The sequence below is a fragment of the Synchiropus splendidus genome, chromosome 4 (genome assembly GCF_027744825.2).
Source record: "Synchiropus splendidus isolate RoL2022-P1 chromosome 4, RoL_Sspl_1.0, whole genome shotgun sequence".
Lineage (NCBI taxonomy): Eukaryota > Metazoa > Chordata > Actinopteri > Syngnathiformes > Callionymidae > Synchiropus > Synchiropus splendidus.
In genome coordinates, this window is record NC_071337.1 from 15,044,948 (window position 1) to 15,068,730 (window position 23,783).

General features: G+C 40.1%; 1 protein-coding gene across 9 annotated transcripts in view; it reads left to right on the forward strand.

The window, feature by feature from the left end:
- Window positions 1–23,783, forward strand: part of akap9 (A kinase (PRKA) anchor protein 9) — a 50,216-nt gene that overhangs the window by 3,520 nt on the left and 22,913 nt on the right. For 5 of the 9 annotated variants that reach the window (XM_053861523.1, XM_053861525.1, XM_053861524.1 and 2 more), the window contains exons 2-17: window positions 3,721–3,972; window positions 5,609–5,653; window positions 5,835–5,894; window positions 6,807–6,944; window positions 7,312–7,467; window positions 7,559–7,756; window positions 8,868–11,675; window positions 13,487–13,567; window positions 14,705–14,834; window positions 15,526–15,748; window positions 17,001–17,049; window positions 17,688–18,038; window positions 18,347–18,598; window positions 20,098–20,219; window positions 20,280–20,464; window positions 21,037–21,263. In XM_053861523.1, coding sequence (XP_053717498.1) covers window positions 3,721–3,972; window positions 5,609–5,653; window positions 5,835–5,894; window positions 6,807–6,944; window positions 7,312–7,467; window positions 7,559–7,756; window positions 8,868–11,675; window positions 13,487–13,567; window positions 14,705–14,834; window positions 15,526–15,748; window positions 17,001–17,049; window positions 17,688–18,038; window positions 18,347–18,598; window positions 20,098–20,219; window positions 20,280–20,464; window positions 21,037–21,263 — 5,277 coding nt within the window. Of the gene's footprint in view, window positions 1–3,524; window positions 3,628–3,720; window positions 3,973–5,608; window positions 5,654–5,834; window positions 5,895–6,806; window positions 6,945–7,311; window positions 7,468–7,558; window positions 7,757–8,867; window positions 11,676–13,486; window positions 13,568–14,704; window positions 14,835–15,525; window positions 15,749–17,000; window positions 17,050–17,687; window positions 18,039–18,346; window positions 18,599–20,097; window positions 20,220–20,279; window positions 20,465–21,036; window positions 21,264–23,783 lie in introns of those variants that run through there. The other 4 variants (XM_053861526.1, XM_053861529.1, XM_053861528.1 and 1 more) reach the window with 4 other exon arrangements.

A 23,783-nucleotide genomic window follows, 5' to 3' on the forward strand; every position in this document is an offset into this window, starting at 1 on the left:
CTGATTTAACTGTCTCCTTAAGGTCTGTCGATAATAACTGGGCATACCACAAAATGTTGATGTTGAGCAGTGGCGCAATATTTTGTAGGAAAAAGTCCTTTATCTTCACACCTGCGAATGCCTCCATTGCAAAAAGAATATTGATGATGTGAGCATGACAAGGACAGAATGTTTTCAAAGGTGTTTTTATGATTGAGGACATAATAGAAAAAAACTGCAATGGGAGAAAACCATGAAGCAAAGGAGGATGCTGACCTTTTGTGTTTACTTTCTTTTGTGTATTTGCAACAATCAGAAAAAAATATCTTAGACTTTCTGGGGCAGAACTGGGTTATTTCCAGCAGCTAGACCTGTATAGACCTCAAATGACGTCTTGCAGAATGGTTCAAAAACTTTCTTTCTAGAAGAAAAACATACAGTGTTAAAAACATACTCATCTCAGAGACATCTTACTGCTCAATAATTAATTGGCAAAATAATCCCAGCTGCTAAAAAGAAACAATTTTTTTCATCAATAATGCAAGTTGATGAATTTTGTTGACAGGTCGCTGATCGCTTACTTTCTTTATTCCTTAAGGCTCTTGACATCTGCCCTTCGACAAACAAGGTGTTAGTGTTTCATTGTGCCTGGAACCTGTATTCCTGGGTTAGTTCCTGGTTCCATTGCTGGAGTGATCGATGACGTTTGTCCATCGGTAGAGGAGGAAGTTATGACTGGTTCAGACTGCAAGTGCAAAGACCACAACAAGCTATGGGAGAATGTAGAACCATTGAAAGTTAGAAAATATTGGACAGGGAACCAACCACCATATTTATTTTCGACAATGACAAGAACTGGACTGTGTTCATTCAAGTATTATTAGATTATTTGCATCAGAAGTAAACTTTTTTTGAAACATTGTTATAATGACCTTGAGTGTAAAATTTGAAATATCAAAATGTAATGCAAAGCCTCGAGAACAAAACAGAAGTGTGTGCAATAATTAGCATCACTTTAAAAACTAGAGCCACTTGTGCGATGTTGCTGAACCTATTGTTTCTTTGTTTTCAGGTCTCCTTGTTTTTCAGTTATCTTTTAGTTTTTTTAAATTGAATTATTATGTTTTTATTATGTTATTATTTGTTTTTATGTCTCTGTGTAATGTGAGAACATAGAACATACAAGTATACCCAAGAAATCAAGTTTTGATTCTAAAACTTTGATCCCTGGTTTCCAAGTGCCATCCTGGTGGACTGAGCTGCTTGACATTCATTTCTTTCCAAGGAAACGCTAGGGTGCATTGTGCAATGTTGTGTGCCTCCACAATGTTTGTGAAGAATATAATTGGCTTGTTTAGTGGGCGGGCGTAAAACTTGAATTGGACTCTAGAGTGTAAGCCAATTACTTTAACTTCTAAAATGCATGCCTGCTTTCGAATTAAGAGACCTTTTTGATCCGTTTAACAAACTACATGTTATGCTCACTGGATGTAAAGTGTTTATTTTTTTTGCTCTTTCCTATCTGAGATGTTGACAACAGATCACAGTATACGATGAACCTACTGTTTATGGACTATTGTGTCAAGCTGCAACAGTATTTTACCTAATTAAAAGTTTTCAGGTGATAAATATACTACTGAAATGAGTTGAAACATTTCGCACAAGTCGATGGATCTCATTGTTAATGCCCTTTTGTGCTTGGGTGCCAATGCAGTCACTCAGTCAAACACATCAAAGAAAACAAGGATCGGATGTGTTGCTGGGTAAATGTTTGCTGACAACTTATGCTAACACACCTACGTCGTCTCTGCTAGTCCAGATGGAGTGAGAAGAACAGTCTTCAGTCTCCATATGCTCCGCAGTTGATCTGCTCTTACCAGCCAAGTGGGACTGCCAATTCTTATAAGCAGCTCATTCTAATGTTCCCCACACTCCTTCTCAGAGCCTGGCTCATGTTCGCTGGCACGTCTGTTATGTATCACCTCAATCATACTCTCTCGGTCGATGCATCAAATAATCTTTTGGTTTCTGAACCAGAGTTTATATCTATTTATCATCCTCCAAGGATAGAATTTGCTCATCATCCTTTGTCTTCTCACATTTCAAGGGACTTTTAGAAGTTAAACAATGATGTGGGTATATTTAGAGTAAGAGTGGGACATTTGTGGAGGTGCAAAGGCGCAGATCACAGGGCCTTTGAGCATTTTACTGTGAGTTGTACGTAGGGGATTGGCCATGGCGCCCACTCCTGGCTCTTTGGAACCAGCCTTTTAACCTTTTGTGCATCAGCACAGAGCAAGACCTGTTGAAATGTTCTCACCAGAGCAGAAAATAACTTGGTGTACCCACTGTTTTTATATGCAGATATACTCGATGTCCATGTAGGTTGTTAGTCATCATGATTTGTCATGAGTCTAGGGGGGGTTTATCCGGCAAAAGCCAGTGTTCATCTTGACGCTGTGTTTATTAGAATTCATGTAGAAAAATCATTTTCTTTCTGGTATATCTGTCTGTCCACCCATCCGTCTAAGATAATTAATTGTAGAGTCATGCGACAAATGAAAATGCTTTGATTTTAACAATATGAACCCACACTGGCTGTAGCAAGCGGTGCACTGCTCATGGCCTGAACAATTAGCATGTCAACATTAATTCACAGTGTGTGTTGGTCTTGTTTGGGCTCATGGCCAATTCCAGAAAGGTCAACAGTAAAGATACATGCGACACCTGTGCTGTGACATACTGTATCCAGTTCCAGCTGTCTTTCTCCAGTGACTCTGCTGTCTCTTTGAAGGAACTAGTAGCTCATGAGTGATAAATATTGAAGTCACTAGTCATTCTCTCTGTAAGTGAAGATGTTAGCTTCCTAATCTGTTGTTGGTACTTACTGTATTGTTAAAGTGAGCTCACTCATCAAAGGTATTTGAGGCTTTTTAAGTTCACATAGTCCTAAAGAAGAACGTTTTCCTTAGCATATAAGAGAATTCAACCAAAGCAATTGTGTTTTGGGTATGTTGTAAACTAACTACGTCAAACTGAACTGCAGCTGTAACAAAATCTATCTATATGTCAGGGTTTTAGTTGATTCAGGCCACGACACATCTACAGTGAAGGTTGATCTGAGCTAGAGATTTTCTCCAGGAGTAATGTGCAACTGACTTTCAAGTTTGTGATGTGCGGAACCTCCCATAATTCATTTTTTTCTTCCCTCATGACATAATGTATCGTGTTGATGAAAGTGTAGCTGGGTTGTAATTTGTTATTTTGCGGGGGAAATAAACTGCCAATTTGTAGTGTATATCTATGATATAGTATTAAATGCATACAGCCAGGCTGGGTATTATGAACTTGTCTGATACAGACCGTGGCCTTCACTTCCATTCACGGTACTTAAAGAAAGCATGCTGCATTTTTGCTGAGTAACTGTGGTGATGCAAGCTGGATACTGTGCAGTGATTACTGCAATTAGCTGACAAATCACTGACATACATTGTAATCTTGTTAGCTGGGATTAACTGTTGAGGAAGCAAAAGCCATGTCCTCGATTGGAGTAACACTCGGTGGGAAGATTTGTTTGTGGCCAAGAATTCACTGCTCCTCTCACCTATCATGTTTCACTTGACTTTTGCCAAACTGTGTCGTCTCCGAGTAGGTGGATTTACTTTAGCCAGTGTCACGTGTGAAAAACTGACGTTGTTTGCTTTCAGATAACTCCAAAAATGCTGTTATTTTTTTCCACAGTTGGCTGAGTACCGGCAGAGGAAAGCTTACGCCGACTCCCAGAAGAAGCAGAAAAAGAAGAAGAAAAAGAAGCCAGACGAGGATGCTCAGGAAACGGTGGACGACGGACAGGATCACTCCGTGGGAAGAGAGGATGTCTCTGTTGAAGGAAGAGAAGGCTCACAACAGGTTCCTCCCGCCACACAGTTTACTTTTGCACGGACGCTGCGGAGCGGAGACACGGTCAGGCACGACCAGACTTACACCATAGAGGTAGAATCATAGTTCCTCTTTTTTATTTTGGACAACTGCAAATACTGCTCTAGTCGTCATAGCAACTGCTTTGGGGCGAAAGAATGCAAGCAAGCTGTGAACAGAATAAATAAAATGTAGTCATTTCTTCTTCTGTTGCGTTTTGTTATTAGATAATAATACAATGTCCAGTCCTGTCTGTCCTTTTAAAGCCAGAGGTTTATTTTGTTTGTCCGTTTTTCCATTCAATCCCTTCCTATAGTGCTTAGATTGGACTGTCTTAAAGTACAAAGTACAGTTATTTTCCTATTCAAACTTATTTTACAGCCCATTTATTATCAATGCATTTCTTCGGGCTCAGTGATGATTTTTCTAAATTATCCTTCTTAATACATTACACTTTTTTTAATGCAGCTATTTCCTGAATTATGTAGCTGTTTAATGAAATGTGTTTTATCAATTTTCTGGTGTTTGTTCCCATTCAATTTACACACCCACTTTTGCTAAATGAGAACTGACCTGATATTGTGCTTTTTTTAATCCCAAATTTCTGATTGATTTGTATTGTGGTCATTATTAGACTAAATGGCCTTTATTAGTCTTTGCCATTTAAGAAATCAGGCCTTCCTTTTAATCAAAACAAACAGGAAAACACTTCGCTTTTCAATTAAAAAACAAAAGTGAAAAAAGTTTTTGGCTCTGATGTCACGTTGTTTCTGTTGATTTACTGTTGACTGAAAAGTCAGACAACAATTTGAATTGATAAGCAAATCCATGTTAAGTAGTTCATGTATGGAAGCATTTTTGTGCTCGAATGAAGCATCATCTACAGGCACATCATCTGATTTCATGAATCATCTGTTTACATCTTCGTAGATAATCAAACCCAGAAGTGTTTTTGAATATTTTCACATGGCGGAGTGCTTCTGTGCATGTTTTTGACTCATTAAAACCCTCTCACTCTCTTTCAAGTGCACTGCATCCACTCTCTTGTCCTGAACCCATTGCGCATTTAATGCCTGCAGTCCTACCTGTTGCCATGGAGACAGACAATTGTGTTTAAAAAGGAACAGCTGCTTCAGTCTGCCTCAACAACTCATGTGATCACGCATAACTTTCTATCATTACAGGATTGAATGGAATTTAAATTTAAATTATTACAAAAATTGAATGTATTACTTAAATCTAATTTCCATTTCAAGCACTGTCATTTCATGCCTGGCTTTTTCAGTCTCTCTTTTCCACTGATCTCAAACCAGTTGCTAGACATATGGGACTCCCATCCTACTACATGAAGGAGCAGCGTCTCCAGTGGATGACACATCTTTTGAATTTATTTTAAATAACTTAAACTTAGATTATCATATGATTCAAGCAATCCAAGTCCCATGTTCTATTAAATCCTCATTTGCGAACAAGACCCGAAGAGGGAAAATTCCCAACCTGGACCTTGGATCACATCACAGATGCTAGATTAGTAAAACATGAGATGTATTACATGTCTTCTTGCTTTCAAGCTGTAAATCCTCAATGAAGTCTGCCATCTCATCATTTTTAAGAATGTGATGTTAATGTGTGTTTCATGTTGATTCATTTGGTCGCATTTTAGTGAGCAGAATTTCTTACATTTATTTTGTTTTCTGTCTTCTTATTTTAGCCTGAAAGCGAAGTGTCAACAACTGCCGAAGATTATTCATCGGAGGTAAGACACAAACCTACTTGTTATTGCAACAAGACATGATCAGGAGGGTAAAACTAATCTGTCTCACGACTGTTAAAAAAAAGTGATGAATCGCAACCAATTTTTGGGCTCAGTTATATTCATTTTTGTTTTTCATGTCATACTGTTCTAATGTTCCACTGACTGAATTATGAATGAACAGGTAAATGGCTGCCATGAGATGTCAGAGAGCCTATTGATGTCCTCAGAAGATTTGAGCTGGGTACAGTTATCTGTTCAAATAGTTCTTGTAACTCTCGATTGGCAAATCCTTCAGCTGCCCCTTTGTTTGACTAACATTCTCACTCTTAATGTCTAGTAACATGCTCATGCTCATTGTCAGGCCTTGCTCACCTGTTGGCTGGTAAAGATGCTTTTAAACATGCTTTTCAAGTCTTGATCACACATGCAGTTGAAAGAGATTTGAGCGGTTATACAAGAAAGTATTTATTGTATAATAGGAAAGTCAGCTGGCATGGTAACCCTGTGTCAACTATTGTATTGGTCATCCTTAAGCTGAATATTTTCTCTTGCTTAAGAGAATTATTAACCATCTCTACCTTAATGTGATTATACATTTATCGTATGCTGTTTGCAGTGGTATTTAAAGTGAAGTGTTGACACATTAACGCATGATGTCATGGCTGATATTAGTCTGTCAATCCAGGCGTTCTTACATAACTTTGCAGCTGGAAGGCGTCAGCATGGATACTGTGTCTAATCTGTAGCAACGCAGCCCTGTACTTAACCAACTATTTGTTTCAATCCTATTTGTCGTCACCATTACCCTTTTTTCAGCTACTTGAGTATCAGTCGCTCGACTGTTGGATTGCTTCCTCTTGTAGATGACTAACACTTTGGCTCTCGGGATCTTTTGCTGGTTGAATATCAGTTATGCCTAATGATGTTTAATGACCTTTCCTTCTATTTCTTAGATTCCCAGTTGAGTTTTAACTCCTTTTTGATGCAACAACAAACTTTTGCCCACACTAATCACGCTGATGAGCGAACTAATTAACATATGACCTTTTGCATTTAATGAAATCTGCCAGAGTCTGATTTTTTCTGCTAATTTCTAGTTTGGTTTCTGATGCACAAATAACAGTGCTATCTTGTCTACTCTCTCCTGTTTAAGGAGGAGCCTGAGTCCCTTGTGACAGGCACTCTGCAGGACATGGAGGACGCTCTTGCTGCTAAAACCCGAGCGGTGGAAGAGTTAAGTCAAGAACTTGAGGAGATGAGGGCTGCTTTTGGGACTGAGGGTGTGCAACAGGTAATAACTTCTTCATACAATGATGCAGGAATCTTGCCTTTTAGTGTTGTGTTGCTTTTCGGATATTACAAATATGTTTGCAATTCACACACATGTACAGTACATATTAGCTCTGCAGACTGTAGTATGTTTACACAGGTAAACATGTCGGGGAAGTCTGATTTATTTTGATGATAAGATATTATGTTTCTCTATCTTTAGTATAATGATGTCACCCTTTAAATCAGACGAGAATGCCTTTATTCTTCCCGTATTTTGGGAAATTTTCCTTGTTACGGCACTAAAAGTTTTTCATTCCGATTGTCTCACTTTTAGTACCTGCTAATGTAATGCACTAATGAATATTCAAAATCCTCAAACTATTCAGCTGCAGGACTTTGAAGCAGCGTTAAAGCAAAGGGATGGCATCATCACCCAACTCACAGCAAATCTCCAGCAAGCTCGTGAAGAAAAAGACGAAATAATGAAAGAATTCCTGGAGCTGACGGAGCAGAGCCAGAATTTGCACATCCAATTCCAGCAGGTAAATCTCTTGAACCTTCTTTTCTGTGATAGGAATCAGAAAAGTACAACTTTGAGTTTCCTGAAGTGTAACTTTCACTGCTCTTTCACAGCTGCAGGCTGGAGAAACCTTGAGAAACAGCAGCCACAGCAGCACTGCAGCAGACCTCTTCCAGGCGAGACAGCAGCTTGCCCAGTATCAACAGCAGTTTGAGGAGATGAACATCACCCTTGGCCTGAAGGAGGAGAAAAGCAATGAGCAACTTGAGCTCATCAGTCAGCTCCAGCTCCAGCTCACTGAAGTTGAGATGGTAAGCTATTTTATTACTATACTTTGTCAGCACTACATTTGTGACAACAATTAATATTCTTTAATATTCTATTCCATCCAATTCTTTGCAACTCTGTTGTTGACCTATCTTAAATGTGATCTAACATTTCATTCTTGTACTGATGTGTCATATTGTGTTAACTTCATTCTCACCTTCTGACTAACTACAGTGGCAAGATAAAATGCATTAATATATAGGTGTATAGGGCAAGAAAAATGTTTTCTTATCTTGAAATTTATTCATGTTTGATACTCGACGAGTGTTGTGACACCACAGCCAGACCAGACAATGACCAGCTTTATGAAGAATGTAGGTGAAAATCACTTGAAATGAAATAGTCTGGAAATATGAACTAGTTTTAGTTACTGCAATAAAAGTCATTTAAATTCCACCTGGAGAGAAATATCCAACAGTGCAATTCAGTGAACTATTCACCTCTTTTACCAAACGTGTCTGTGATAAGTGATTACCAATCAGAATTCCATTGTGATTGTCAAAAACAACAATGATCAGATTCCTTTTGTTATAGCTTGCTACGCATGTAATTACAGCCCAGCCTTTTTTGTTTTTAACACTGCTGAGTTTGTATGAACCTGTTAACAGAAGTGCGTTCCACACAGGAGTGTTGTTGAGAATGAAGTATAGAACAAGTGTATTGGTGTTCAGATGATCTACAGATTCCTGTGTGCCGTCTGTGCTGCTCCCAAAGGATTATTATTGAATATTTGAAATTGTCTTGAAATGCTGTGAACAAATGTTGTGGAATGGATAATTGCCCTCATATTTAGGAGAGTTAAAATCATCAGTACTCAGAAAATAATGAACTGAAGTAACAAGATATTTGTACTTCATTCCACTCCACCTCTGCTAAGAACTGATGGCAAAATCTAGAATACCATTGACTTTATACTCATGTCCTCTGCTGGACTTTGTTGCATAAAAAGATCTGCAGATCTCAAACATGTACTTTGCTTGAATAACATTTCAAGGAACATTACTAATCTATATTATGTGTTTGCAATCTTTACTGTCAAGAGTCTTAACTGGATAATTGAAAAGATAACTATTTGTTTCTGGTTTTTTTCCACAGTCCAGTCGAAGAATGGAGGACCTGCTCAATCAAAGGGTACAGGAGAAAGACCTGCTGATTGATCAGCAAGAGAAAACCATTGTCAGTCAAAAACACACGATGACTGAGTTAAAAACAGAAGAGCAGTCTTTGGTGAAAACACTAATGGAGAAGAACCAATTAATATCTGAACAAACTGCTGTTATTAGTGAACATGAGAGGTCCTTGAGCCTTCTCAGAGAAGAACTGGTTCATGTGTCTAAAGTTTCGGATGACAGTGCCATCCAACAGTCAGATGAGAAGGACAAAATTATTGCCGATCACAAGAGAGTCTTGTCTGAACGTGAATGCTCTATCGCTTTGCTTGAAGACGAGCTGGAATTTTCTCAGAAGCGCCTGAAGGAATTTGAACAGCAAGTAGCTGCAAAAGAATTGGAGCTTGAAAGATGCTTGGACGAGTTGGATAGCTCAAGAAGTAGTTTAAACGACTGCAGAAGTGAACTGGAGAGCTACAAACTAGAGTTGGAAAAGAAGCGATCAGAATTTGAGAGCTGTAAAGGTGAACTCGCAAACTCAAGGCAAAAAGAGCGAATGTCTTCGGAAGAGGTTATGCAACTAATGGCGACAGTGGAGGATCTGCAAAAACGCTGCCACCAGGAAAGTTTGTCTGAAAGTGATGCCATCCAAAAAATGACAGAGGAGGCTGAGAAGAAGAATGAACATCTGAGAGCTGAGTTGGATGAGATGTATGGCCAGCAAATTGTGCAGATGAAGCAGGAGCTTCATTTGCAACATTTAGCAGCACTGGAACAGATAAAAGTTGAGCATGACACTAAAGTTCAGCGTCTCATGTCGCAAAATTCGGTCGAAGTGGGTAATCTCAATGCTAACATCAGGGACTTGCATGACACTTTAGAGCAAACCAAAGCAATTCATGGTGAAACTAGTCAGAAACTAGATCGAGTCACTGAAGAGAAGATGCACTTGCAGAATAAGGTGGAGAGTCTTCTTGAAGATATCCACTCGAATCAAGAAAAACTGGAGCTTGTGTCTCTCAGGCTAAACTCTCAGGAAAACCAACAAGTTGAATTCCAGCAACTTCAGGAGACCATTTATTGTTTGAAGCGTGAGCTGGCCACTGTTAAAGAAGCTGCCCAAGAGGAAGAGTCCAAACATGAATCAGAAATAACCAACTACAAGATTAAGCTAGAGATGTTGGAAAGGGAGAAAGATGCGGTGCTTGACCGCATGGCAGAGTCACAGGAAGCTGAGCTGGAACGTCTCAGAACTCAGCTTTTGTTTAGTCATGAGGAAGAGCTAACCACTCAACGCGAAGAACTACAGAGAGAGGGCTACCTAAACACAGAAAACCTCTTGAATGAAGCTGCAATCAAACATGAAGCAACGTTGCATGAGCTGCGGTCAAAATATGATCAACAAATTATTTCGTTGCAAAGAGAGAAGGCAGATGCCGCCACAGAAAAAGATGAGCTCCTGCACCAAATCCTCGACCTTAAAGAAGATCTTAAGCTTGCTTTGCACAACTCTAAATCAGATGAACTGGTTCAACAACTTCAGGAACTTCAAGTAGAGCTTGAAGATCTTCGGAAGGAAGGAGAAACAAGAATGAGAATAGAAAACGAAATGCAAACGTTACTGAAAAAGAAAGACTTGCTTGAAAATCAAGCACAAGAGAGAGAGCAATGGTGGGTGAATAAATGTCAGGGTCATGAGCTGGAGATCGCTAAATTGCTTGAATCCAACAGTGCTTTCAAAACAGAATTGAGCTTGAAGGTGTCAGAGATTGAAAAACTGTCATCTGAAAGAAAATTAATTGAGCAGAATGTAGTTGAACTGAATGAGGAAATCGAAAAGCAGAAGATAACATTCTCTGTTGCAGAAAAGAACTTTAAGGTGAACTGTCAGGGCCTGGAGGATGAGTACAAATGCCTCATTGAGACAAAAACAAAATTAGAAGAAACCAGACTGAAGGAGGCTTTGGAGTTACAAGCGCAAATTGCCAGTCTTCAAAAACAGATTTCAGAAACCGAGGAGAGCAAGAGGGAAATGAAAACAGAAAATGTAGCAATTTTAGAGAAAGCTATGACAGAACTCATGGAGAAACTTAATGTTACACTGAGCGAGAAGGAGAGCTTGACGCTGACACTCTCTCAAGTTAGAGAGAACCTGGAGTCTTCAAAGGTCAAAATGGGACAGCTGGAAGAAGACCTGTTGAAGGTAAAACAAGAAAATGAGAATTTCATCCACCTGAATCAAACTTTGGACAGTGAAGTAAAAAAGATGAAAGTGGCTTCAATGGAATCTTCAAAAGAAGATGAGCAGCAACAAGAAAAGCCCCTGGTTTGTTCTGTTAAAGATCATCACCTTCAGATACAATCCCTCCAAGAAAAGATTGATGCTCTCGAATCGCTCCTACAGGCAGCTGAGTCTGAGAGAGACAGTATCAAGCAAACACTGGAGCGTCACAGACCTCCGCCAGCCTCCGTTTCAGCAGCAGCACAGTCCTCCCAGGAGGCACCTGTTGAGGGGCGATCCTCCCCTCAGAAGTCTGCTGCCTCAGGATCTAACAGGCGAAAGAGACGTCAGAGGTCAAAACAGGAGCGTAAACTCGGAGCAGCTCTATCAGACTGCAACAGACAGAGGGAGGAGGAAGAGGAGGCAGCGTTGGAGGAAGAGAGAGCTAGTGCTGCAGAGCAAGAGATGCAGTCGCTGATAAAGAGCCAGGTTGTGTCACACGCACAAGAGAAAACTGGTGAAGAGGACTCAACTGATGGACACCAGGGCGACGGACACTTCACTGTTAAACAGGTGGGTATTTCATCTCTTCTACTGCGCCTCTGCTTTTTTAAATCCTGCTCTGTGCATCAGCTTCTGTGAAAAGGTTTCTTCTAACCTGTAAAAACAGATGGAAAGCAGTGTGTTGCAATAATGTGCCTGCAAAAGTCATATGAAGAGAAATGTGCCATGTCAATCATTTTAACTATGAACGTTGTCTCTGTGTCGTGACTGCAGAAATCACAGGTCTCTGATGCCTTTAAGGGTTTCTGCTGTTACATGTTACACATGTTCATGTTTACTACATATATAGGTATAATGTGAGAAGATATTCTTTAAAACTGCCTGGAATTGTCATCAGTATTCTGCTTATTTCTTCTAAGCAGCTGCATGAAATATTTATTCATGCTCACTTGATGCTGCTTTTTCCGTAATTACGTTTTATATTCTATTGAATCTGCGCTGTGGTTTTCTGTAACCTGCAGTGGTTTGAGGCAATTTAAGCATTATATCCTAGTTGTTTGATTGCCTCTTGGTGACTCATAAAACAGATGGTCTGCTTAGCTTTGTTTTTATGTTGGAAAAAAACGCAACAGATACACTTAATGGGTATTCACTAACATACCACCTGTTTAATTTCAGGATCAATTTATGAATTTATATCTCTTCATAATGAGTTCATATTTTTTTCCCATTTCTTTTTTATTTCCCACTTCATTTATGTCATGAGTAGATCGCTGTGAAGTTTTAGAAATACCACTTAATACATTCTATCTCAGACAAACCTCTCTTTGGATAACTCCCCCACGGTTAAGTAGCTGCTACAACTCTTCCGCTGCTTATCCAAGGTCAGGTTGCAGGGGCATAAATAAGAAGGGTCAGACTACACTCTCACAAGAAACCACCTCCAGCTCTGTTAGAGGTGTTCCCAGGTCAACTGAGAGACATTATCTCTCCATTGTCTGCTTGGCCTCCATCTCGTTGAACTTGCCCGGAGCACTACACAAGGGAGGTGTCTAGGACACATCTTAGCTATATGCCCGATACCGTTCCTGGCTTCTGCAGATGTGGTGAAGCAATATTTGAAATTCTTTAAGAAAGCTGATCTTGGTAGGAGTGCAGTTACAAGACTTTGAGCTCGGCATCCTCATGACTGAAGACGCTGCGCTGATGTGTCTCAGTCATGCTCCATCCTTTCCCTCCGTCATGATGAACAAGACCCTATGATATTTAAGCTCCTCCACAATATTAAAGGTCTTGCCTGAAGTCTGGACATGACATGTCAGCCTCGGCTGTGTGTCGTTTGTCTCTGTGTGATGTATCCATGAGCATTAACTCATCTGCTAGAAGCAGTGATGAGATCCTGAGGTGTCTGAATCTAAGTCCTCTCCACCCTAGCTGTGCGGTGAAATGCAAATTGTGAACTGAACTGCTGACTTGGTGCAGCCCTGGTGGAGTCCAATCCTCACTGGAAACAAGTCAGACTAATTAATGTTGGCCAGACTCTGCCACCAACATTGGCGCCAATGAAAGTTGTAGTAATCTTCTATAGTAAGAAAGAAAACTCTATGGGTATGTTTTCCGTGAACTCAACAATGTTATGACAACTAATTATTGTATACACGAAAAAATATTTTAGTTTATAAATGGACATTACAATGATCTATAGAAATACAAAAAGATCTCTCACTTTGAAAGAACAATCCAACGTTGATTTACCTGTAGAACTTTCTGCTGTATAATTCCACTCACATTTTTGTGAAAATGTTTTAGCCTGCCAATTTATGGTCTCAACTATTCTTTTGAGTGTAGATGCTGCTAACAGAGTTCTGCTTGTTTAACAGGTGAGCGGACATGAGATTGGCCACCGCATGGAGTCTGTCATGGGCCAGGGGTCAATGGATGAGCAAGTCCTCTCTTCTCATGTAAGTACTTGTTTTAAAAATGTTGATCTATTAACTGCAAAATGCACTTTTTACGTTTATATTAGTATTTGTCTTAGATTATGTAGCATAACCTTTTTTACATTTGTCATCCAACTTCAAATACAGGGGCACTTGAGCATAAAACACATGAAAGAAAAATGTGCTCTACCTTATTGAATTAGATCTAAGACATAATGCAAGAGTGCTCTTTGTTCTGACGCTGTAATGATAATGAGAGACCCATCCTTGCCAGCACAGAGTGGTTTGTATGAGGGTCTCAAAAAATAGAACATATGACAATCTTTTTTTCTTTGTGTGACATTGTTATGCTAAAAACGTTCATTTTATTTTGTCTCTCCTTGTCCCTGAAGTGTGGCTCTTAGAGAAGCCTAAATATTTACTGCTGAATTATTCATGATCTGAGGAGGACGAACAGTGTTTGTGTTGGGGAGATGCAATTATGTGGAATTCCCTAAATAACCACGAAGACTATTCAAACGCAACACACCACTGTGAACTAAATTGTGTACTGTTTGTAAGGTGGTAATGCATCCTCCGCTTTGTAAATCCCTAGAGGGCTGTCTGCCCTGCGACTAATGTTTTTGTTTTGTGACTAATGTTTTCTGCAGAAACAGGGTAATGTATCGCATTTGAAAAGCGAGTCCACTTAAATGTGAAAGTGGGAGATTGTGGTCATTGTGTTGGATTATGACACAAACTGAGAAAGTAATCACATAAATCTAAGAGTTGTCATCCTTCACCACAACTCGAGCAGATTTTTAAAATTCCAACTGGTAAAGCATTGATATTGAGCCATTTGGCATACATTGAATCACATAGTTATCATTTGTCTTCAGATCCAAACAGCAGTGAGCTGCAGAGTAAATCAACCTGGAAAATAAAATGGCTATAAGGAGATTAGTGTGCCGTCTTCATGCAGGGAAAGAGAGCATTTGAGTTCACACACAGAAACTCACACATGCCAACACTGGTCACCTCGGATTATCAGTAAAGGATAAGCTCTTGATTCTCTGTATTTTAACTTCAACAAATAATTGGTTGAGAACATATTTTGGTGAGTCTGTTTCATTATATCTTTTTATTTAGTAGAATAATAAATATTTATTCCATAAATAGGAGGAGTGTGTCCTGCACTTGCAGGCACAGCGTGTCAGCCTGACCCAGATCCATGCAGCCCAACTTGAACTTCTACAGGAGGAGATGGAGACTCGCTCTAGTCTACATGAGCTCAAACCGGGAGATGGTGGTGAGGAGATGCTCATTGACAAATTGTGCAGTGTGTCATTGTGGAGAGTGTAACCTCTCTGCAATTTTAAAGTATTATTGTTGTTGTTTAAAACAAGATGATCATATACCATTAAAAGACACAAATTAGGATTTCAGCGCTAATTTGAAGTGGGTTTACATTAATATTTTCTTTAGACGTTAATTTAGTATTTTCGACTCTCCTTTAGACTCCACATCAACAATGGTTTGTTTAATTTTTTTTTTCAAAATTGCAAAATAGTCTGTCATTATTGTTGTTTTTTTATGTCAAGTAATTGCATATGCAGTATCCAGGAGCTGGAAACACTCCAATATTTTATAGTCTGAATTAGAAATTAGCATTTTTGTCTGATACAGAAATGACTAAAACAAGAGTAGTATTTTTTAAACATACAATAACTTATGTAAATTAATTGGTCAAAAAGGCATGATATGCTTAATAGAATATAATTTGGAAACAAAATGTGAGGTAAATATGCTGTAAATGATCATCAACAAGGAAATGAGAATATGAAAATTACACAGAATTAAAACCACATTGTCTGAATTCATTATTCAGATGTATAAAAATAACTAGTCAGAAAGTCTTCAAACATTAAAATCGAATCGAATTGACACTAATCTTGTTACATGACCATCCCACTGTCCCACCCATCCACTTTGTTGATCAGATCCAGAGGAACAGACAAGACCAGCAGCTTCCCCTGATTCTTTGGAATTGCAAAGAATGAGGATGGAGGCGCAAGAGAGGCAGCAGCAAATGGAAGAGCGTCACAGGCAGGAGGTGGAGCGTCTTCAAGCTCAGTTCCAGCAACAAGCTGTTGAACGAGAGGAACGCTACACAACAGAGCTTCTCAAGCTGCAGCAGCAGCTGCAGGCAGTGACACAACACGGGTAACAATGACTCAGATGTGTCATTTTTGGTCTGCCTGTATGAAAATGTTGTCTTAACTTCAGTCCACACTTGTGTATGCATGTGTTTTTCCCCCAGTATTTCTGACTGCATAAAATCCTGTAATGGCAGCATTGTTCCTGCGCCGTGCAAAGCTCTGTTATACTGTCTAGTCGGTGTCTAGCTAATCATTGCTTGGCTAGACGGGATTGTTGTCTGATGGCATTGCGACTAAAAGGCTGTCAAGGCTACCTGCTGTGGGTGGGATGTCATTGCGAGATCCCAGTTCTGAATTCTGTTGCGAATTAAATACGGCAATTATGTAATTATGCAAGCGTCGTGCTACCGTTCCTGGGTTCATCACGGTTGCTGCGCCTGATTATAATTTGCGTGTTCAGTCCCTGCAGTGCCATCTCAGAGACCTCTTGTTGAATGTATCCGTGAACACCTGCGCATCCTAGTTCTTATATCAATTAAAAACATTTGTCCTGAACCAGCATCTAAGAAAACCATGGTTTTCCAAGAGATGGCACCAAAACACAGTACATATATACAGTGTAAGCAATTTAACACAAATGTGTATGCGAGACAGAGGCTGTTACTGTCATATTTCAGCTCTAGACAGTAAGCCAGTTTCTGTGCTGAATGCTAAAATCACTACTTTAGATGTATAGTGTAGGGTTTCCAGTTCAAAGCACATTGCTGTTAGAGTTAGATGTTGGTTCTCTTTCGTTTATCATAGGTTCAGTTTTAAAACGCCATCCTGGTCTTATGGGTTGGTAAGTTGTTGTGCCACATTTGATCTTCTGCTGCCCTCCATTGATGAGTTTTATGAATACAATATTCTGAATCGACTTATGTTAAAATTCAAAACAAATGAAGAAAAGCAATGTTACATATATATGCACGAATGTATGGGTTGTGTGTTTTGGGTTTAATGGTTGTATTTCACTTGCATATTGTTACTACTCAGCTCATAATTCTGCATACTTGCATATATATAATTTAAATGCTTTTGTTAACACTTTCAATACCTGCAACAGGTGATGTAAATCATTTTAGTATACTACCAATATTTGACTTGAGCAGCTTGCACTTTAGTCCATGTTATCAATATATGAAATGAGATTGTTATGTCAATGTGATTACCCCAATATAAGTACAGAAATACTTGATTATTATTTACTCAAAAAAAAAAACTGACGGAAGTAACTGACCGAATTCACTAAATGTTCATTTCTTGATCCTTTGCAGTCCGTCTGGTGTTCCTGAGGCTACATCCCCAAAGAGTGGAGAGCTCAAGGTTTGGCCTCATCTTTAAACTACATTGTCACATGGATTGCATCATAGTAGGAGGTGAAACGTTTGCATGTCTTAAGACTGTCTGACAGGACGGTCAGATATGGGACTGGAGCAGTTTCAGCCTTTAGGCTTCACTTGTCCTGAATCTGCTGCTTTGTTCAGCAGAGACCAGCATCTAAATGTAACGATTAAAAGGGGTTAGAAGTTACATAATTTCTTCGTCTTATTCTGGTGCTGATGGCTGCATGAAAGAGCGATTTGGTCTTGCATGGGTGAACTTGTATCTATGTGCTGTCCATTTAAATTTGTCCTCTATCTTTTTTCATCTCCAATAATTCATAATTAAACCCCATCCTAAAGATGACGGACATTGCTGCAGAAATTAGAGAGCGATGGATGTCACAATACACAAGACATTGTTGGTGTGGTTGTAGGAAAATAACTGACATTACAGTGTCTTTAGATCACTGAAGGACCCCTGCAGGGCTTGTGAGCATAAGTGGTTTATTTATCGGTGGTCAAAGGGCAGGTCTTTCCCCAAAATGTCTTAGGAATTGCATGTCCCATGTCTAATTATAACCAATAATCACCCGCCACCGTCTCTAAGCTGTACAACTGAACTGAGTGTTTCTTTCTTAGCACGAGCTGGACGATGAGGAGTTGTCAGCGGTGGGCGTGGAGTTTCACTGGCCTGCTAGGCCAGCTGACTTGACAGCGCAGCTGCAGACATTGAGGAGAGCACTGTACAACAAGTATATGCAAGAAGTAGCCACGCTGAAAGAGCAGCATCGACAAGAGATCGTCAGACTTGCAAAACAAGTAGAGGAAGAGAGAAGAAAACGGAAAGCCACAGACAAAACTGTCGAGACTAATCAGGACTCTGACCGTACAAGTGGGACTGAAGTGGTTTTAAGCACCTCCAATGCTGAACAGCAAAGCGGACTTGATGAAAAGCAGCACTTGCAGCGGGTGGAGGAAGAAGTTGCTAAGGTTAGTGACCAACTCGTCCTTGTCAGAATGACTTGCGCTTTTACATGGACAGTGATTTGTAATAGTTTAATTTGCTGACAGCTGACTTGCTTATTAGACAGGTCTGCTGTTTCTGTCACCCTAAAATTGAGTCAACACTTGTTAGTCAAGTCTGTGTAACGCGTCTTCATGTGTAAACACGATACCCAAGAAGAAAATCTAAATCTACTGGCTTCTCAGATCCACATTGGGTCACACTAAAATGTGGGTGGCTTTGAACTGATGTGTTTATAAATACAACTGTTTTTGAAATTCATGTTTTCTGACAGGCCATAGTTCAGATGTCTGTTGAGTTTGCTCATCAGACGGAATTGGCCAGAATCAACAAGCTTGCTTGTCAGACCACTGCCTCCATGCAGACAAAGTCAGCTGAACTGGATGGGGAGGAGACCATGCCTGAGAATCAGACCTTGCACGCATGGAAGGAGGTGGAGAACGAGCGTCTTGTGAAAGAGCTAGAAGACAGAGATGCACAGATCCAAATGTTGAAGGAAGCACTGACGAAAACTCAACCTGAACATGTGAGTTTGTTTTCTAAAGGATTTTTAAAAGAAAATGTGCTCCTATCACAAGTTCACTTGTGACTTTTTGGTATTTTTGTAACCAGTTCGGTTTAGATAGAAAACTGAAAAGAAAACAACCTGGCTGTTTTGGGAAAGTCTTTTTTTGTCCCAGTATTTATTTAAAAAAAAAAATTGAACTCCGATTACATCAGTTTAGCCATTGAGTTTTTAGTTTGTGATGGTTATGGTTAAATGTCAACACAGATGAATGAATATTCTGTTCCCTGGAAGTTAAGAATAGGAGTACGTTTTGAGAAGACGTTATTTTTCAAGTGCACAGGGCTTCTGAGGGTTAATCCCTCAACCTAATGAGCTCTGGCCAAATATTTTTTGCCTGACTGATTAGGATTTGACCAAGTGATGGTCGAAGCTGTCAGCTCCACTTTTTATTGCTGCACTGCGTTGCTCCGACATTCAGGTTAACTTTTATTCAAACACTGACAGAAATTGGTAAAAAGAAATTCAAATTCAAAGCAAAATATTATTAATGTGAATTATATTTTTCATTAAAAATGCCTGGTCATTAGCCCTCATATACTTCCTATACCCTATGTATCTTATATTTGAATTAAAAATGTATAATTAAGCAGTGGTTCGGCTGGCAGCCAGGAGCCATTGTGTATATGCTACTAAATTTTATTTCACCAAGATTTTAACTTGACCCCAATTCTTTTTGTAACTATTTAGGTAAGTACTTCAAGATGCTGTTTTGCAACCTAGGATTTACATAAGGTCTTTGCACAGATGATGTAGTCTCTACCATTAAATTGGTTGAAATTGGAAAGCTAGGGTTTTGAACTTCAACATTGAATGGAACATAACCATAATGAGTTGTTGTGAACTCTGGTCTTGCTCTTAATGTCTAGATCAAGTGTGTTAGACTGGTGTCTCAGGTAGTTTTATGGTGACAAAGTGCCATTTGCCAATGATTCACTGCATTATGTATTGTACATAAAAATATACCATTATTTTCACCACAGCACATACCTGTAATCTACTGTTCATTCTACAGTGTTTGTCATATATAATACTATTGTTATGTACTACATAGTCTGTTTAGTAGGTTTTTCTATACCTTTTCTGGCTTGTGGGTTGGCTCATTATTTTTGTTCTTCCCTTAAAAAATCCTCAGCTTTTCTCTAGGATTTTATGTGTTTAGAAATGTTTGCACTCCTAATGAGCGTTTGATACAGGTATGTTGTCAGTAATAGTGGCGTTTGTCACTTTCCGTCATTAGATGGCGCTATAAAATCACGAATGCACCTGCACCTGTTACCATAGCAGCACAAAGACAGCACTGTTTCCAGCCCGAAGAGCTCACAAGTTTGTGTCTGTGTGCAAGTGTTTTAAATTCAGTTTGAGCTGCACACCGAACAGCCAGATGAGCGCGTTGCTTTCTTTCTTAAAACTTTGTCATGACAGGGCTGCTGTCTGTTTTCTCGCTCCTTTCTGTGCAGAACCTGCAGAAGAAAGATGGTGAAGAATATGAGGATGACTTGGGTGTTGGACACACCCAAAAGGAGAGTTCGCGGAAATCTCCACTGGACATTGAGGAACGTTTCTGTCAAGACAGTGAAAGGTACAGTTGGATGCTCTTTTGCCAAATATTGAGTTGTAACACCATCTCCCATCATTCCAGCAAACTTCTGAGAGCCAATGAGAAACTAAGTCAGGTCCTGGTGGAGGTTCTGAAGACTACTGCTGCTGCCGAGCAAACAATGGGGCTGCACATGCAGACTGTGCATGATTCTATCAGCAAAGCTCAGAAAGCTGCGGCATCCTTCGACATCACAGCTGTTAAGTCTGATCCACCTCAAGATGCAGGCAAGTCTTCATTATGTGCTCATAAGATAAAGCACGTTATTTTTAAGCAGGACTTGACTGTTCTTAAATTCAGGAAGGGAACAAGAATTGAAGGACTTTCAGTAAATGTGCAGCCAACCAAAAGGCCATACCAAACTTTATTCCTAGATGACCTCGGGTGAATGCAGCATGGCTGTTTAATGGATTCACACTCTGTTTTTTAATAACTTTTTTTATGTATGTGATGTGTTTTTACTTTGTTAGTACCTGACTGTGTCCCAACAAAACATTTCTACAAGGTCTCTCAAAGTTGTTTTTACCAGCCACACTGTCAATTTGTCAAAACATCCCTGTGGTTATTTTGGGAACCGTCACCACTGTTTATATGCAGAATCTTGAAGCTTAGAGATGGAGAATTTTAATGTTTAAATAGCAAGCTGTGCAACTATTATGAAAATTCGCTATCTTTATCTTAAATTGAAAAGACCATTAGCTCAGTCCTGTTGTCGTTTCTTTTTAAAGAAGGGTGTTACTCAATCCTGTAGCACATGTTGGCATGCTAAGCCTAATCTCCATTTCTGCGGCCATTCCAGGTCAATCCACAGAAAGTTTCCTTGGCAGTGCAACAACCACAGCGTCCTTCTGGTCCAGAGAACCAGAGACTGACCAGGGCCTGGAGATGTCCCAGCATCTGATAGACAACCTGCTTTTGGGAGTCGAACCTCAGCTTGAGAATGAGGAGCATCTGATGGGCATCAGCGGCCGGCTGCAGACAGCTTTGGAGAAGATGCTGATGACCATCACAGACACTACCAACCAGGTACAGAGCCTTTAGTACTACGACTATGTTGTTAACTACTAGCAGTAGAAATAATAATATATATTTTGGTTGACACTTATTATGCATTTTAAAAAAGGCCTCTGCTCAACTAACATAACTACAAATTCTTGTGTTCTAACCATTGCTACCATCCGCATGACAAAAGTCAGCAGAAATCTCCCTTGATCAGACTTGGAGTAATAACTTAAATGCCCTGAGTCCACACAGCTGATGGTTTCTTCCTGTTTCATGGCAATGAGCTTGCAGAATGAAGCTGCAGCAACATTGTCTCTGTCCATTATTCAAACACAAAAGAGTCGCCTCGTTCTCAGAGGTTGCCTGTAGATACCAGCTATATTTACATGGAACGTTTTGTCTCATGTGGTCACCCAATCACAATGCTGTGTGGAAAGAGGAACTCCACCTCCAATCAGTGTGTCGTGCTCACTGTGTCCAACATTGGCCCACTGAGCAGTTAAACTAGGCCACGTCTGTGATGTGTTACTGTAACTGACTGCACATTTTCATGTTGGCTGAACTTCACCAGTTACACACGCTAGAATGGGTTTCATCTCACTGGTCTAAAAATAGCTGCAGTGAATTTACAAGACCACTATCAGTGTTGTATCATCGCTGCTGGGTTTGTGCCCGTCCAAGGTTATGGATTTGCCTCAGAGTTAATTAAATAATGATCAAAAGAAAGATACCTTTCATTAGCGCATCACATTACCTTGTTGCAAATAATTATTTGTGTTACTCAGAAGAAAGTAGTATTTAAGTATATTTTAGACCTCTGATCAATTCTATAGCTATAGATATAAAAAAAACTTCTGCAGACCTCTCTTCTAGTTCTGTTTTTATACATGCAGTGATGAACCTGCTTGCATTCTTAGCGAAGGCAACACATTTACGACTAAACACACTCATCAGGGTAATAAACGTCCAATCGAATGCTCCTTTAATGGTTTGTTCAATGATTTTCCTCGTTGCTATTGATTGAGCGAACGCAGGTCTCCTCAGTAGCGGCCTCGTCATGTCTTGGCTCTTGAAATGGCCATGAGGAATGTGGTGCTGCTTTGTTTTAATCCAGAGCTGTCAATGATTTGCCAGGTGACAGTGTCTAATCTCTCACCTGCTATTATGTGCTGTCGTGGAAGTGTTTGACGTGGGACAGTTGGGAGCACATTTGCTTTCTTTTTGTACAAAGGGAGGGAATCCGGTTTGGCAACCTTTTCTGTGTTAGGGGTGTGTTTTCTCTTCTGGTTATTTGTGTGTGTGCGTGCGTGCGGGATCTGTTTGCAAATCTGCCGCAGGAGTGAAGCCACACCTGCTTTCCAAACTTTTTATCTGGATTTTGTGGGGCAACTGCTGGAAATGAAGTACTCCCCCACTGTGTTGGACGGGAGGAATTTAAAGGGTTATTGCGCGCTAGTGCACGTGGGTGGAGAGTAGAAGTGGAAGTATGAGCAGAGTGACAGTAACCCGCCTGGGGTAAGTAAACCTCGTCTGTTGGGAGGAGGGAGCCGGCGAGTGAGTAATAACATGGAATGATCAACTGAGCATGCGTGAAGAGGCAATGACAGCACTGGAAGGAAGCAAACATGCAATTTAAAAACCCGGCTGCCGTAAGTTCAACCGTGCCTGGCTGCTGCCTTCGCTAAAAAGGGGGGGAGGACCCGGGAAGCCACCCCACAGGTTGCTACGGTGATCTAGTGTTGTTAGTGAAGCTCACGGGAGACCAAGAGGAGCAACGGCAGAGCGCCACAACTCGGAAGCAACATGGAGATCACGATGGATTCTAAAATGAGACACTATGTTCCACTTCCAACTGCTGTCATGTTCTGGAATTCAGGATGTAAAGAGGCTCTCATCTGCTGACGAGAATGTGCTGTTTTGAGTGGATTCTTTCTTCCCGAAGATCTCATCGTCCTCCTGGATTTTTCGTGCTCTGTTTACCTAAAACTTGTTCTACCTCAGCTGGGCAGCTAATGATTGAGATGATGACGTGAATGTTTCCTCCTCAAATGTTGTTTACTCTTCTGCTGTTCACACTTGGAAACTGTTGCCTGGAGCAATCGGGTTCATCACTTCATTTCCCTCCGGACCACTGGTTTCCACCTCAGCAGCTATAGTTTCGGCTGAAACGGAAACAAGATCTTATGACTACAGCATTGTTTTTGTAACCATGGACTCGTACCGGTCTTATTGGAATTCCAAAATGCAGAGCACCACGTGGATGGAAGGGGAAGACAAGGATGTGTATGAGGTGGAATCCCGTGTACCCCTCCCACGACCTTTTCCTCTCTGTAGCACCTTGAATGAGAAAAACGCTGTGGTGGTTCAGACCCAGATCTCGCATGTTAACCACAGGACCAATGGTCACCTGCTTAAAGTCATATCCAAAATCTCCTTACCAACTCCTCCTTATACAGTAAGTTCAAACATCATGCACTACATTTTAAGATGTCTATGGATAATTAAACCGCTGCTGATTAATATTTCATTCCTGTCACTATGCAA